The sequence below is a fragment of the Podarcis raffonei genome, chromosome 9 (genome assembly GCF_027172205.1).
Source record: "Podarcis raffonei isolate rPodRaf1 chromosome 9, rPodRaf1.pri, whole genome shotgun sequence".
Lineage (NCBI taxonomy): Eukaryota > Metazoa > Chordata > Lepidosauria > Squamata > Lacertidae > Podarcis > Podarcis raffonei.
This window is the reverse complement of record NC_070610.1, coordinates 63,839,091-63,856,206: the sequence shown is the minus strand read 5'-3', so window position 1 is coordinate 63,856,206 and position 17,116 is coordinate 63,839,091. Positions and strand designations below refer to the sequence as shown.

The following is a 17,116-nucleotide window of genomic DNA, read 5'->3' as shown; positions in this document are numbered from 1 at the left end:
GAAAAACTGTAAGAGACTTAGATTTTTTGATTAAAAAAATAGTTAAAGCAGGTATGCGGAAACATTCAAAAGATGATTAAAACCAACAGTGGCTAAGAAGAGATAAAACACATGTTGAGCATCCTGAAGCCCATAAGTTATTATTGAGGTAGCTTCACTGATGGAAATGGCAGTGGTGGAAACACTGTGGAAAGTCCAGTAGAGGGGACACAGATAGGGTGGTTTGTGGGAGGGGTGTCAGGGTGGGACAAAGATGTGCAGGTTCTTAGGACATATCCCCAGAGTTAGAAACTACACCAGCCCAAGGACTGGTAAATTCCATCTCTTTGGAAGCAGTGGCAGGGCAGAAAACTGCCTCCCTCCGTCTTGCACTGGCTGGCATGTACCAGCAGACCTTAGGCAATGGTAGTAATTTTGCCCTGTATCTCGCCCTGCCCCCATGCACATATGTGCTTACACACTGGTAGGATTGCCCTGGAAATGTTTGCACAAAATGCAATGTCCAGGGGTGAGTTGGCACACTATTGTAGATCCATTAAGAAGATGTGCACACTATGCCCTTTTCTCCAGCCAACAAACGGCTACAAATGCAGCATGGCTCAGTTTCAGGACCACAGAGTTCTAACCTTTGGGGCCACCTCCACTCTGCAGTGTCACCTAGTCCTCATTGCATCTTCCTTTGCCTTTATAACCTCTCAAGGGTCAGATCTCTCTCTAAATGACAATAGCTCATGTCTGACCTGAACTTCTCTTTTAACACAACAGCTTTTGGTTTTTTTTTGCTGAGAGGCACTTATTATTTTTGTGGACTCTTCATTTATCACTCTGATTCTCTCCATTCCACAACACTTCTCAGAAACCATAATTGATTAGTTCCACCATTTCCTTAAGAAAAGATTATTTGCAGCCACTCATCTTCATTGATGTCACCTTAGCATAAAGCACTAATTAATCTCTGTCTGCCCTGCTAAGTTTTCAACCTAAACCCATAAATAAAGACAATAGTGATTAAAATCATTTGCACTTTAAGTCTCTGATCCTATAGATACAGATAGTTGCAGTGGAACAGAAAAAAAGTTATCTCTCTGTCTCTGTCTCTTTCTTGCCAGTGTGAGCCAGTGTAGTACAGCACATGCTTTATCTTCATAACATAGTAGGTTTGATCCATGAAATCGCCAGTCAAAAGGATCAGATAGTTGGACGATGCAAAAGCCCTCTCTGCTTGTGTTCCCCAACAACTGGTATTTCAAGGTAGTACACAGCCATCTTGACAAGTGACCATTAAAACCCTGATCCTCCATGAATTTATCTCACCCTATTTTTAGAAAGTTGTCAGAGTCTTTAAAGGTCAGCAGCAAGACGACTGGTGACCAAAAAAAAAAAGCTAAGCTAAGGAGTATTCCCATTGTACTTGTCTCCCGTTCAGCAGTGGGGAGCATGAGATGGAATGGGTCAAGAAATCCCTCTGATTGTTTTTGGTTGAATTCTAGGAAATGGGCGACAGGAATAGTATGCCCTGAAGCAAAATGAAAGCTTCACCAGTGAGATAGCACAGAATAAAGTGCCAGTAGAAGTTCTTGGGCAGCAGTACGCAATATCTTACTTGATGGAATAACACACCTCACTACCATATAGGAGGATTATTCTCGTGCGGGTGTGATTTCTGGTTTGTTTTTGCTTTTTGTTCTGTGTTTTGTGGTGACCTCTTGCCACAGCGAATGTGTGACTTAAACTGTTTGCCGAAGGGCATTTCTGTAGGAGAGTGGACAGCCTTTTGTCTGAAAGATCATATTCAAAACACTGGAGGAAAGATAATGATTCTGAGAGAAAAATCAGTCTTCAATAATCAAGCAAGGGTTGAAAGGAATGTATTAAGAGCAGATTCAGACAACTGCTAATGACATGGTAAATGCTTAAAAGCTGTCGGTTCTAGGTGCCATCTGTGGATATCAATCAAGAAGTAGGACTTGTATTGCCAAGGGAACACACAAGAAGCTACTTTATGCCAAGTCAAGCCATTGGTGCACCTAGTTCAGTAATGTCAACACCGACTGGTAACAGCTGTCACGATATTTAGCTGGTGATACATTTTGATGTTGAAAACCACATATTGCCCAGCCCTAGCCCCCATTCATGCAAATGAAACCCCAGCAAATGTTAAAATCCTAACCCCTGTGGATTAGGCCCACTTAAGCAGTCGCTGTCTGGGCATTGCGGAAGGTTCTTAAACTCAGACGTGCAATCAAAGTATATTTTTAGGATCTTTCACCTCAACTTTGCTAGCAGATTGCTGAAAACCGATGCAAATTTTTCTGAAAACATGCCAAGAGACTGCTAGTAAAATATTTACAACTAACTTTAAGATGGAAATATGTCTTCCTTATTGAGCTGTAACTTTGCTTTGAAATAGATTTGTAGAAGGAACAGATTTATTTTAGTACAAATGTCAAGCTGTTTTTGCTGTACATTCTCCAGGGGCTATTTTGTATTAATTTTTATTCAAAAGTGTAATTCTTTTTTTAAAAAAAATGAGGGAAAGAAGAGCAGCTATCTGTCATTTCTCCTATATTGTGCCCTTTTATTATGTGCTGTGACATATGGACGTTATTTATTTTGAGTTATTTATTACAAACTGTGTAATTCAAACATATAGTGTACAGTATTTCAGGCACTATATATGGGCTGCAGTTTAATGTTTTTCTAAAGATATCACTTGGGAAGATATCTATATCTATATGGCAGTTATTGAAAGTGGTTGGGTAGCATTTCCAGGGGAGAAATTATGGGAGAAATATTTAAACACTCCTGTGCAATCTGGCTCCCAGAATCTACCCCCAGCCCCCCAGCCAGCCTTACTTCCAGTCTTGGAAACATGAGGGGGGAAGAGGGGGGATGTGACTTTGAGGAGAGGTTGTAGAGGAGAATCAGGACCCTCCAGATGTGCTTTTTTATTCTGCAGTCATGATCATTTGTGCACCTAATGTTAGCCACATCTGCATCTATACATCTGAAGCAGTATCATACCACTTTAAACAATTCAGCCAAAGAATCCTGGGAACTGTAGTTTGTTAAGGGTGCTGAGAATTGCCAGGTGTCCCCCATTCCTCTCAAACAGCTGCAATTTCCCTGGGAAAAGGTATTGATTTTTAAACCACCCTAAAAATCGCAGCTCCGTGATTTATTCTCAGCACCTTCTACAAACTACGGTCTCCAAGATGTTGTAGGGGAAGGCATGACTGTTTAAAGTGATATGCTACTGCTTTAAATGTTCAGTGTAGGTATAAACAGCAGAACGTATCATTTGATGTAATAAACAAGAAATGGAAGCTGAGGGAAATCAGCAGGGAGGGGGGAATGAAAAACTAATGTTTAGTATTGATATTGGATACAGTGGATGCTTGGGTTGCGAACGTGATCCGTGCGGGAAGCACGTTTGCAACCCTCAGCGTTCGCAACCCACAGCGCCGCATCTGTGGATGCGCGGGTCGCGATTCGGTGCTTCTGCGCATGCGCAAAGCACGATTTAGCGCTTCTGTGCATGCGCAGACACTGAAACCCGGAAGTAACCATTCCGGTACTTCCAGGTTCGGCACTGTGCGCAACCCGAAAACGCACAACCTGAAGCGTCTGTAACCTGAGGTATGACTGTATTTGTTTTGAAAATGAAAAATCAATAAAATCTTTAACAAAAAAGAAATGTTCAGTGTAGGTGGTCCTGTATAAATCTACCACTAAAGCAGCATTATTGCATCAATGACATCTTGCAGAATACAACCTGCCCCACCCCCCAAAAAACCCCCACTCACCAGTCTGGAGAGGCCTTTGACAATTAGAGAAAGATTAAGCCCTACCTCATATTAGTTGTCCTCTAGGTAGTGCTGGATTGTGACTCCTGTCATTCCTAACCATTAGCCACAATGTCCAACAATATCTAGAGGGCTACAGGCTCCCTCTTCCTGATATTACCGTCTTCCTCTAGGTCTCAGTTGCATTACATTATCATTTATGCCTCATAACATTAATTTCCTCAGAGAGCCATTTTCTGACCAGTGTAGGCGATCAGTTCTCCGAAGCTGAGTTTCATTGCTCCTGATCTTGGAGCGTTTCCAGTTAATCATCTCCTTCCTGTTTTCAAATCTATATTTTACAAAACATTCCTTGTAATGAATGTTCATTTCAATAATATTTTAAGAAAGCAATCTGTTGCCTTTGATTCCCCCCCCCCCTTTACTGGATATCCTTCTCATTGTGTGGGAAGAAGCTTCTTGTTATATAAGGATATGCGAACATTTATTTATGTATCTTCTGTTATAAGCAAAAGGGTTAGGAGTGAGGCCTTTATCTTTTCCTCAAAGGCCTGTTTTGTCTCAGGTCAATAAATGTATTTTTGCCAACCCACCAACATTTGTATCAATACTATTCCATTGGAGTGTGGTGATTTAGAACTGTTGGTTTAATGGCTTTTTATTTTGCTGTGCTAATAGTTTGAAGAGTCCCAAGGATATATTGTATGCATGGTGTAGAGTAACCATTGCTAACCTGGTGCAGTCCAGATGTTTTGAACTGCAACTCCATTAGCCTCAGCCAGCAGTTTCCTAGAATTTCACATTTAAAATTTGGGTTACGTGGAATGTCACACTGTGGCTTTGTATTTTTTAGTAATGCTCCAATCACTGCCTTTTCATTGCAGGGGTATTGAACACTCTACCATACCCTCCAACATTCCTCAGTTGAAAATAGGGGCATTTCTCCCTACCTCCCCCAACTGACCCTCCTCGACACCCCATTTTTGTTCTGTCCCCGCAGAGCATTTCCTTTCAGAAAAATGCTGAGTGCCACCACCGCTACACCAATGGGACACAGCACCCATGTCCTTCATGGTCATGTTCCCAATTTAGTTAATTTAATTCTTTAGTAGATTTACAAAAAGAAAAACAGACACCAATAAATTTTAGAGGGGAGCAAGATTAGACATGGATGCACAAAATAAAAAAAATCAAGACTCCTTGTGCTCTGCTCCGCTTCCCCTTTCTTCCCACCGGGGGGGGGGCTCTGATTTTGGCAGGGAGGACACTCTGATTTCTCTCCCCCTCCTTTTTTGCCTCAAGCCTAAAAAATAATTAAAGCAAAATAACTAGCTTTGATGTGGGTGAAATGGATGAGAATGGGTCCTTCTCAATTTGGTACAGTCTCTCTCTCTCTCTCTCTCTCTCTCTCTCACACACACACACACACACACACACACAAGTTTATAACCTATAGAATCGTAATTTTTGAAATATAGAGGAGCTTACACACATGCCACAATATTTTGCTGACAGTCACCAAAAAGCAATATACCATGATCCATCTTTAAAACACAAAACATATTTATATTGTTTCCTCCCCCAGAAGAGCAAGAATCTCCGTAGCCTAAGCTTATTAAATCACTTGTGCAAAAAAGCAACCTATTTGGATGAAAGGAGAAAGCTTGAAATAACTTGGTGAAATAGTGTTGGCTCTCTTGACGGTTTGTCTGAAGCATTAAGCATTCTATCTTCAGATATGTGAATATAAAATAATGCCATGCTTTGGTTTGACATGGATTAAAAATTGATACTGTTTTCAAGAAGATGATCTGAAGTTTGTCTTATGCCAACTGCTTTATTTTTTTTTAAGTAACAAATGACTGACTGGATGAATGAAGCTGGAGAGAGAAACAACATAACCTGCTGCTTTGGTGTATAAAATCCTCATTCAGTCTAGCATGTCTTGGGCAATCAAACATACTTGCTTTAATATCAAGTGTCTGCTACATGGAGAGGAAGTACAGTTGGTGCAGCATAATTAAGCTCAGAGTGAAGGAGAGTGAGCATGCAGACAGACACTTGTAATGCTTAGAGGGCCTTTAACAAACACAGCCATTTAGTTCCTGTTGGAGAGGAAATGTTAACGGACATTCCTTCAATCTCGTACATGGTTATTGGAGATTGAGTTCCATTATTATTATTATTATTATCATCATCATCATCATCATCATCATCATCATCATCACAAACTGATCTGGAAAAGTAGAAAACTGAACATAAGGTTGCAAAAATTAGAAACCCAGAGAAACTGAAATTGACAGGTTCCCTCATCTCTCTAGATTCATACCTTTGTTATACCTATATATGTGACTTACATTTACTTACAGTGCCTTATTCACAAATGGTTAAAGGTAAAGGGACCCCTGACCATTAGGTCCAGTCGTGGCCGACTCTGGGGTTGCGGTGCTCATCTCACTTTTTTGGCCGAGGGAGCCGGCGTACAGCTTCCGGGTCATGTGGCCAGCATGACTAAGCCGCTTCTGGCGAACCAGAGCAGCACACGGAAACACCGTTTACCTTCCCGCTGGAGTGGTACCTATTTATCTACTTGCACTTTGACGTGCTTTCGAACTGCTAGGTTGGCAGGAGCAGGGACCGAGCAACGGGAGCTCACCCCATCGCAGGGATTCAAACCACCGACCTAGGCTCTGTGGTTTAACCCACAGGTTACTTCATGCTTAATGTACTCAGAGTCACTAATTAATCTGTTCTGTACAGATTTTGTACAAAATAAATGGTGGCCAATCACACCTTTGTTGTGACAAAGAAGAATTCAAGGTTGCAGAGAGCACAGGAGAGTGGTCCAAGAATGGGGTCCAACATTGGTGAAAGAACCAGCCAGCGCTGGTTAACCATATGCACTGAATCCCCAAATAGAACTAAGATTAGGAACCAGGCATTCACAATTTCAGAAAATGCCATGGCAGATGATCCTCTGGGTCTCATCCAACTGTACAGTTATGATTCTAAGATGGGGGCACTCCCTTGTTCATTTCAACAAATATTTTCAAGAAGAAACGTTTGTGTCCTGAGTCCTGACTCAACAGATCTTGCAAGCTAACCATTCCTCACAAAATGAAGAAATTTTGAGCTATGCTAATTCAAATGTGGGGAAAACACAAAATAGAGGCCCTCTGCTGCCTTCCAGCAACATATCCACAACTGTTTTGTTGAACTTCAAGTTTAAACAGCTGTTAATTAAGTGCAAAGCTTAAATCAGGGTTTGATGAAGGACTGTGCAATATGCATTTCCCCTGCGGCAAAATGCATAGACAACTTTGGCAAAGCAAGTGAGTTTGAGTGAGATTGTACAATGGTTGTCAGCAGCTAAAGCCCAGCAGACAGAGATTTTAATAGCAGATCTGCCACTATCTTAGACTGTTGCTCTATAGCAGTCTTTATCGAAAAGGACAATTGATCAGCTAACGAAGAGCACCATCTCAGGTTCTGGCACTTCAGTACATATTACTGCATCAATAAATCTTCTGCTGTGTGCAAATAGACTAAAGTTGTTGATTTCACTTGGTTAATGCTTGTACTCCACAGAAGGCGAACACCGGCACATACTGTAGAAAAACTAGCATAGTATTACAATTCACTTTTGCTGTCTCCATCTCTCACAACGGAGCGTATTGAGCTTAAGAGGCTGATTTACATGACACCATATCTGGGCAATTACTCTGGACTCACTCATTTGGAGGGGAGAGTCTCTTCTGAACTTTCAGAGTGCGAACGATTCTGAAAGACATTTCTTTTGTATTTTAAAATCTCCTTTGTGTAATTAAATTGTAGCCTAATCCATCCATGTTCCTTTTATCATTCAGGGTTCAAGTTGGAATTGTTTAATTTTCATGCCTTCCACTTCCCAACCCACCAAGATCCTTAATTTCCCCCAGGATCTTTATACACACACACACACACACACACACACACACACACACACACACATATATATATATGATTTTATCAAGACTTTTCATAATACATTGCAATAAGAAACAAACTAATCTAAACCAAAAAAGGAGAATACAAAGTCCTGTTTCACAAGGTGAAAGAGCAGTTATCCCACACAGCATTTGTCCCACACAGAGAAAGGCGAACCCTCCCAGCTCTCAGCTGGGAGCTTCCCTTTCTTCTCCCATCCTCTCACCCTGGGCCAGGAAGCAGCACGTTATATGGAGATGAGTAGAGATTGGTACAAAAAGGGAGCTTGAGAAAATGTAAAAAATATTGTGGGGGAATAGGAGGGCTGGAGCATAGAGGGAACTCGTGGTGGCATCTCAACAACCAGAAATCATTCTGTCCATTACCTCTAGGCTAGTTCTTTAAACTCCAGCAGCTTCTTCCAGTCACAAAGAGGATAAGAGACAGGACCAGCTCGTGACATTCAAATCATATCCACCACAATTCCTTTAAAAATAATGTGGGGCACTGACCACTGGGATATTCCTCGGGGCAAGCCAGAAATGTGAATTGGTGATGCATAGATGCAGACAGCATCTCATTAAGTCCTCAGTAAGCTGGGGGTACTCGCCCTATCTGTAAAACTTGTTTCAGTTTCAAATCGTTTGCAACAAGACAAATAGATTTGTAATGATGCAAAGTTCAATGTGGTCAACACAGCCTTTCTGTAATGAAAAAAACTTTCTCTAAACTTTAGCCTAAAGCATTTGCTGTACTTTGTTTAACCAGCCTGGTGGTTACACATCCAAGTTTTATTGGTCACTGAAGAGACATCCTACTGTATGCTTATTAAAAGTTAATTACTGTAGCTTCAAGACACTGAATAAGAAGTATCTAATGAACTTTTAAATGGTATCAATTCCATAATTATTTACATCAGTGTTTATAGCTTGGCTAGTTTTCAACTGTGACCAGGCAATGTATGGAGCACAGATGAAGGGACAGTTGAAAGAAATCCAGGTTTCTGATTTTTTGCAGAATTTGCATCTTCTGAACTTGTGAACTTATTATGTTTCTTTTGGAATTTTTTACCCCAGGGTACATTTATTTCCTCCAGGATTCATCTCTATATTCTTCTAGCCGTTCTCCTCCTAGTACTTTTCTATTATCTGAAGCATATTAAGTTTTAACCATATGCAGTCTTTCTGTAGCAAACTTGCTATGTCTCTTGCTATGTTACCCAAGCGGAAGGACTATCCAGTATGTGCACAAGTCATTGAGATACCAAGCCATGCACCTGCGATAAAAATGAGTCGCACAACTAACTAAGATAGTTAGCTAACCCATGTTCAGATATCACAAGATCATAGAGTTAGATGGGGCCCAGTGAATCATCTTTTGCAGCAGTTTTCAAACTATATGCCTTCGGGAAATATTATTGGTATCAGCTGATCAGTCAGCAATGAATGCCCTGGTGTTGAAGTAGATACAGAGTATGTTGTAAGGCACCTTCCAGTCTTCATGCTTAGGAACTTCAATTAAGTTTAACAGTAGTTTAAAACCATAGTCTTCATTTGAGTGGTTAGGACAAGGGTGGCCAATGTGGTACCCTCCATATCTTGTGGACTCCAATGCCCATCTTGCATGACCATTGGTCATGCTGGCTGGGACTGAGGGAAATTGTAGTCCACCACATACGGCGGACACCACATTGATGTTTTATTGTGTTTTTAATATTATGTTGGTAGTTGCCCAGAGTAGCACATAAATAATAAAATAATAATATTTATTATTAATCTACTCTTGAGGATAATGAACACTGCCTATTCTTTCTGTATCTTTTCAACATTTCCTATGTGCTAGGATTCTTCTTCTCCACTGTACCAACCCATCTTTTCTCTGGGCAAATCATAAGCAGTCCTTTTATCTTTCCTATCTTACTGCAACAAAAAAATTCACCTTCTAGACATTTTCTGATCTTTTGTATCTCCTCTGGCATTATTCTCGTCAACCTCCTTCTTGCACTGTGGTGTACTCTCCTCAACTGGCCTGGCCTGAAAAAGCCATGACCCTTCCTGTGATCAGAGCAAGCCCCGAACTGAACTGGACAGGATTCAGATATGTGTGGGTTTTTTCCCACAAGATAGGGGGGAAAGAAAGAGGAAAGAAACCTTGTTATAAAACAAGGTGGAATTTGGCTTGGCGACTCCTTCTTTAGTGAATGTTCAAAATATGGTCACTGTCAATGTTAACATGTGACTGCTGATAACCACACGTGAATTGTATGATTGCCTATTTGTGGCTGCATTCACACAGCAGTTTATTCCATTTTCCCAATGTTCCCTTAACTGCTCGTTTCCCCATTATACATGAGCTGTCACATGGCATGAAATAAAGCAGAAGTTTAGCATTCATTTCCATGTTATTTGCCAGTGTCCGTTCCCTCCCTGGAAGCACATAACAGGAAATGGACACCAAAGATGGACTATATTCTGCTACAATTCTGGAAGTGGCTTTTATATTGTGTGAAAGCTGAAATATAATGCAGGAATTAACGGTTAGGTAGACACTAGGGAAACAGAACAAACTGGCAAGTGAATGCAGCCTGAGTCTATGCTAACTCTACATGTCCTGCTTTTTACACATGCACAAATGACTACTTAGATAGCTGTCAACATCCACTCAACCATCCCCGACATTTCAAACATTCACAAAAACTGAATTCTTGTGAAATGGTTGATGGTCACAAAATTTAAGGCATTCATGTAACACATTCACTGTAAACTGTTGGAGACTGTGGGAACCTGATTGTTGTTTTAGATAAGCACTGTGAACCATTAAAGAACCTGGAAACAAACAGGATCAACAACTTCAGTTAAGCATCTTGGGTAAAGGAACTTGTTCTCTTAAGGAGGCCACATTAATATGTAATCCATGCACACTCCTTTTCACTCAGCCTGATTTCTGACAAGTTTGAAAGTGCCTGTCATATGCTTTAATTTCTTTCCCTCTCCGGTAAACAAGATGCATTATTTGTCGGAAGTCTCTCTCTTTCTCTTCCTCTCTTTTAGTGCCATCATTTCCTCGCCATTTTTAATTTGCTGTGACTATTAAATGCTGACACCCCTTGCTCCAAAAAAAATGTGTTTTATTTACAGGGCACAGCTTATGGAAGTGCTCCTGTTCCTTCTCGCAGGCAATTATGTGAGTCTCTTAAATTCTGCTCTGTGTTGTAAAGATGACTATATGTGTTCATGTGCTGTATAGCATGGCATGCTGATAGAGATGACACACCCCAAGGTCAATATGCAACCAGCAGTGTTGCATATTGCCTGTAACGTGTTTGTAGCTAACAACACACCCTTCTTTCCTTATTTGGTCTGTCCTTCGTCCAGCGCAGCTGTCATTGAGGGCAACCCCTGTGCTCCATAGAGCTGTGATGAAAGTTGGAAAAACTCCACGATGACTCAAAGTCTGAAGAAAGATGCTTGTTGGGCTTGAGCCGTCATGCATTCTGTTGAAGCTGGTGCATGTCTCGGTCTCTAGCACCGTACAGAATCGAGGCTAGTTAAGGACCTTGTTTCTAGCTTCTTGTTAAATTTTCCTGTCCAATTACCCTCAGTCAGGCAAGCAAAATCTAAAACAACTTGTTAGGTCTTTTTTTATTATTATTTTAAAATGCAGTTTTAAGCAGCTTCCAGTCAAGGCTACGCCACCTCGGCTGCTGTGGGGCCGTTGCTTCCGATTAACCTGCAGAGAGCACCTGAGAAATCTCAGGAAGTTGCAATAATAAGCTACCTACTCCGTACAAAAAGGTAGAATTTTGCAAGATCACAGAATTAGTTTCTCAGTTCTAATGACAGTGCAGAGTGAGTTACCTGCCAACCAACCTGCTTGTCTTAAGATCGGTGTAGATTAAACATGCAGAACCTCCAAAGGTAGTCTGACTTTTAGAACTTTTTCTTTTTTCTTTTTCCAAATCCCACTTCTGCCTCTTTCTTCCTCCCTTCCTCCCGCCCTCTCTCTCTCTCTTTGCCTTTCCCCATTAGCGTGTCCATTTGCGGGGCATCCATTCTGTTCCACATGCACATAATATGCTACAGCAGTGCACTGCATCAATTATGGTTATCGCACAATGCATCACAGCGATGAATGCCAATTTGCCAATTCATCATCACATGACATTGCTGGCTTCTTCACCAAGCGCAGTCCAGTTGAAACAATGCTTCTCTTTCATTGTTGCCAGTCTTGTTGCTTGCATCACATTCACCGAGGCTGATAATATGGATCAATTGGGGTAAAAAAAGTGCTTAATAACATTTGTCTGCTGATACGGGTCTTGTGAAAACAGAAAGAATGTAATCTGTGTGATGACGGTCTCTCCCTTGTGACACTATGGGAAGAGTTTGACTTTGCTAGATGGAATTACGGCTCCTGAGAAAGGATGGAAGGATTAACTGTGCTATTATTAATGAAGGTAGAAGGAGATGAGGAATTACTCCCCGTTAAGACTCTGCTTTTCTGAATGCCTGGATTAATTAAAGGAGAGGAGCTTTCTGTGAGGCGGTTGATGGGAACAAGATGTCCTCATGGTGGAGATGGAGGAATTTAATAAGAACTGGATTTTGAGATGTCGACACGCTTTTCATCCAAAGCAAACACGCCTGTCTAGATCTTGACACAGGATTTCATGGTCTTCAAAATTATTGGTAGATGCATCCGTGAGATTTCCCTTCACCTGATATTTCCTCTAGTGGAATGATGCCACTATTGTATCTTTACTTCCGGTAAACATGCAACCTCCTTGGTCCTGAGAAAATTATACAGTGAATGACAGTAGCTCAGAGCAAAGCTTGAGAGATGCTGTGAGTCAGCTCCAACCAGCCTTCCCCAGCCTGTTTTAGACTACTATTATTAATAAGAGTTTTGTGGCTTTTAGCTGGGCTCTATCAATAATTTTATCACATATACTGCTTAGAGGGTCCAGTGATTAAATGGTCTGTATCGATATTTCTAAATGAGCAAATATGCTTTCCATCAGCCCTGTCTACTGGCTATGCTGGCTGGGGCTGATGACAGTTACAGTCCAAGACATCTGGAGGGCACCTGGTGTAGGTAATACTAAACTAGAAGGAGCAGTGGTCTGGCTCATCCTGCTTCCTATGATCTTGTGGATCCTATGATCATTAGTGAACACAATGAAAGAGCCAGTACTTGTAGGGATGCAGAAATTGCAGGCTGAGGGGCACTGACTCAATCTCTAGGTCACTTACACATGCAAAAGAAATACAGTGGTACCTCTGGCTAAGACATCACATTATCCATTATAACAGCTAATCCATTATAACAGCTTTTTGGGCCACAAATCTTCAACTTTACAGTGGTAAGCAAACTGGCATTGAACTGATACTCCAGGTAGATCCTAGAAGGGTAGATTCACCCTAGCAGAAGATTTCACATTCCTGGTATAGAGTGGCTGTGGGTGGTTTTTTTGAGAAGAGGTGAAAGGAGGGGGGAAGTGTCCAAAAGGAAACTGTATGGTTCATTCCAGCCAGGGGAGGCTTGATTGCAGAAGGGGATGAGGTGATGAGAATTTGAAGAGGGGGTCAGAGAACAAGACCTCTTGACTCATATAGGCAGTTTGACACTCCCACAAGTTCTATTCTCTCTCAGCCCTAGCCCACCAAAACATCGCCTAGCTGCTATGATCTTTAGAGGAAGTCCTGCACTGCTGCCGCTGGACAAGTGTGAGGAAGAAGCCCCAAACCCCTCCAGGAAATCTCTTGTATTGTTTATTTACTGGTGCCTGCCTCCTATGTGCTTTGAGTAAAAATGGAGGCGTGTACATGCTCAGTTACACAAAAGGAGCATTTGGCAAAGTTTTACTGAGCTTGTTGTGTCACTGGGACAGATATCTTTGGATATGTCAGAAGGAGTGTGACTGGAATTATGAGTACTTGCTGATGGTTTTAATTACCTGCACTTGTTTGTAAATGGTATAGCGAAAGGCGCTTCGGTAGTTCACTGGCCTAATGATTTTTCCAGGGGACAAATGATGATGTCTTTCCTCTATATTGCCTCATTTTATTGTGGGTCTTATCCTTGCACTTCCCAAGCTCTTTGCTCTGATCCTCAAAATATAGAGGCTCTTTATGTTTGAAACCTGCTGGTGGATACAGGCTCAGAGGTCATATTCCTTTGACTGAGATATGGCATTCAAAATAGGTTCTGGTACTAAGACCTGCTGAGCTCTGGTCCTTGAGTCAAATTTTGTCCTTCAGCACTGATGCCAGACAGAATTTAGTAACTGCTCCAGAAAACACTTAACCTGGGAATAAACTAAAATTAATGAGACTTACTTTTGAATAGATGTGCATAAGAATGTGAACGATATCATGCTTCTGACCTGTTCCTTTAGTCCACCATGCTTGATATTTTATGTAAACCACTTTAGAGAACTGTCAGGACAAAAAACCCTGTGCAGAAATGTTGTAAATAAACGAGGCACGCTTTTAAATTTTGGTCTGCAGGAACTTTTTCTGCTGTCACCTTAAGACTGAACAGACTGCAGGCAGGGCTAAACTCTGCCCTCTCCCAGCCAGAAACATCTATTTCCCTGTTTTTAATTACATTCAGCCAGAGGAAAGACTTCTGTTTAACACAAAAGCTCACATGACACATTGTAAACTTTCACCCCGATAAGTGCAGATGTCTAGATCAGAATTTATTAACGAAACAGAGTAGTCTTTCAGTCTCTCATTCAGCCTTAAAAGGATGGTTGTATGAGGTGTCTTGACTTTTTAAAAAACTTACATTTGGAGACAGATATATCTGAGCAAATCTTTTCTATACGTATGAAGTAATCCAGGACTGAGGTTCTGAGGGAGGATCTGAGGGAGAGGAGCCTCCATCTTATTCCTTTCAAAAGTTGTTTGGTACATAATGCATGTGTGTGACTGACTAAGAAAATACTTCTTCACAGAGTGCACAGTTAAACTATGGAATTTGCTCCTACAAGAAATACTAATGGCCACCAACTTGGGCGGCTTAAAAGGAGGATTAGACAGATTCGTGGAGAACGAGGCTAACTGTAGCTGCTAACCTTGATGGCTGTGTTCCATCTCAACTGCCAGAAATAAGATGTTTTGGAATACCAGTTCCTGGAAACTGTAGGTGGAGAGAATGCTTTTGTATTCAGGTCCTCCTCCCATAGTTCCCATCTGCATCTGGCTGTCCACTGTGACAGCAGGAGGCTCGACTAGATGGGTCTGATCCAGCAGGCTTGTCTTAATGTTCTAATGTACTTCAGAACAAACTGAACATGGAGAAAGAATAGAAAGAGCATATGAAGAATTATATACCTTTTCATATAAAGGGTAGATGGGATTTCTATAATGCAATTGATTTTTGACAGAATCATTTTTTCTGAAAACTTCTATAATGGGTGGGTGCTTTCTTAAAAAAGTGTTTTTGTGTGTGTCATGTAATGTGATACACTGACACCCAGCAGTCAATTCTGAACCCTTTTCAGGTTGTGATGCAGATTCCAAGGCTAGACCTTGCTCAGATGTTGACCCGGAGGGTGTTTCCTTTAGTCCAGGGTACCCGGAGTAATTTGGAAAAGCTAGGCTCTGGAATTCAGCAGGGCTCAGGAAGAAGGTTCTGTGCTGCTGGGAGCAGAAGTCCAGGTTCCTTATATGCATAATGAGCAGGACTGTTCCATCCAAAGGCTTCTTACTGCCTTCTAATGACCGAGGGCAAATATGTACACCCTGTTTTTCCCTATCATGGTAGGTCAATAGACTATGTCTTAACCTCAGATCTGGTGGTTCCATGTTCAGATCCTCAAAAGGGGAGTAAATAGATTTCAGCAAGAATCATAATTTGGAAAGTTTGAATTCCAGCATTATCTATTCCTTAAATCCATAAGAAGATATTTTTCTGTAGAACCTTTTGGAGTTTAATTTTTCCTTTAGAATTTGCATGGGGGGATAGATTGTGGGTTTATGCTAGAGAGCAAGAAATGTGGTTCTACACATGTCTACTAGGAAATAAGTCTCGCTGGGACTGACTTCTGGTTAAGTCAGTACAGGTGCCCCCCCAACTTACATGGGGGTTATGTTCTGCCCCCACAAATGAAAATCTCCTAATTTGGGAGTACCCTCAAAACACACTGTAAACACCCTCTCTGCCACTGTTTCTCCAATCCAGTCCAAAGATTCTGTACCCTCAAATATCCACAACTAGAATAGAAACTTGGGGGCTGGATGGAGGACACATAGAGAAGTGGCTGCTGCTGCAATATCACATGCATCAGCTGTTAAGATGGGGAGGCTGAACAGCCTAAAGAAAGCCCCGCTGCGCCTCCCGTCTCTTCAGGGCTTCTTCTGTCCTCACTGATGTCCTCTTCAGGCTCTGGGGAGAATCTCCTCGTGAGCCACAAGGACTCTCCAGTTCTTTCCCGCCATTTCCAGGTTTGAATGGAATTATTTATATAGTTCCCTGCATATAAGCGGTTGCACGTGAGTCAATCATACGCAAGTGGGGGCGAAACGCCTGTATAGGGTTGCAATCTCAATGGCGTTTTTAATTGTCCGTTCCGAAACTTGGGATATGTGGGAAGCTTTTAATTAGGATAAGGATTGGCTATGTCTCCAAGCTGAAAAAAATTAATTTCCAAGTGTTTTTGTTCTTCCATGCTCCCACAGAAATCAAAGGATATTTTGCCATTAATTTGGAGCATGGCCTCTTATCTTCCTTATAGTGGGCTAAATATATAGATGCCTCTAATTCTTCTCCCAGTGGTTGTGGTGTTCTTTCTTGTTTCCATGGAAACTGCTATTAGCAGAATGAAAGTTTTAAAAACAGCATTCATTCTAAAACACTGGAAACATACATGAGAGAGTACCTGAAACTGACTTAGAGCTCATTTGTAAAAAGTCATGCCATGTACCTTCTGTCGGATCTTTGGCGTGTATATTTGGTTTTGTTCATTATCTTATTGCTTTGGTTTTTAAATCCCTCTTATTAGTCCTAGAGGCAGGCTAATTTAAAAATACAATTGTGTTGTATTCATCAAACAGATTTTCATTTAGCGCTTCATGCTTCTTAAAATTAAATTTCCCCAGAAAAATCAATGATTCGTATGAAGGGAAGAGACAATATTCGTTAACCCGTGCAGTATCAGATTCTTTTCCCCTGCCCCTTCCTGGTAATTGTTGAACAAGTTTCTCTGTCAATCGAAACGGAAGTAGGGATAGGATTTAGAATCTGCCAGCCGAGTTCTGCATTCTCACTGCTCTTTCTGTTTCCATGGAGACAGATATTGCCTGGGTGAAAATGAAGTAACCCTCATGAAGGAGTCC

General features: G+C 41.3%; 1 protein-coding gene across 4 annotated transcripts in view; it reads left to right on the top strand.

Annotated features, from left to right (window-relative positions):
- The window catches only part of CCSER1 (coiled-coil serine rich protein 1), a 701,519-nt gene that overhangs the window by 550,228 nt on the left and 134,175 nt on the right, over window positions 1-17,116 (top strand). The window contains exon 11 of one of the 4 annotated variants that reach the window (XM_053404079.1): window positions 10,910-10,955. The exons of the other annotated variants lie outside the window; for them this stretch is intronic. Within the exon in view, the coding sequence (XP_053260054.1) occupies window positions 10,910-10,955 (46 nt within the window). The remainder of the gene's footprint in view (window positions 1-10,909; window positions 10,956-17,116) is intronic. 4 annotated transcript variants of the gene reach the window in all.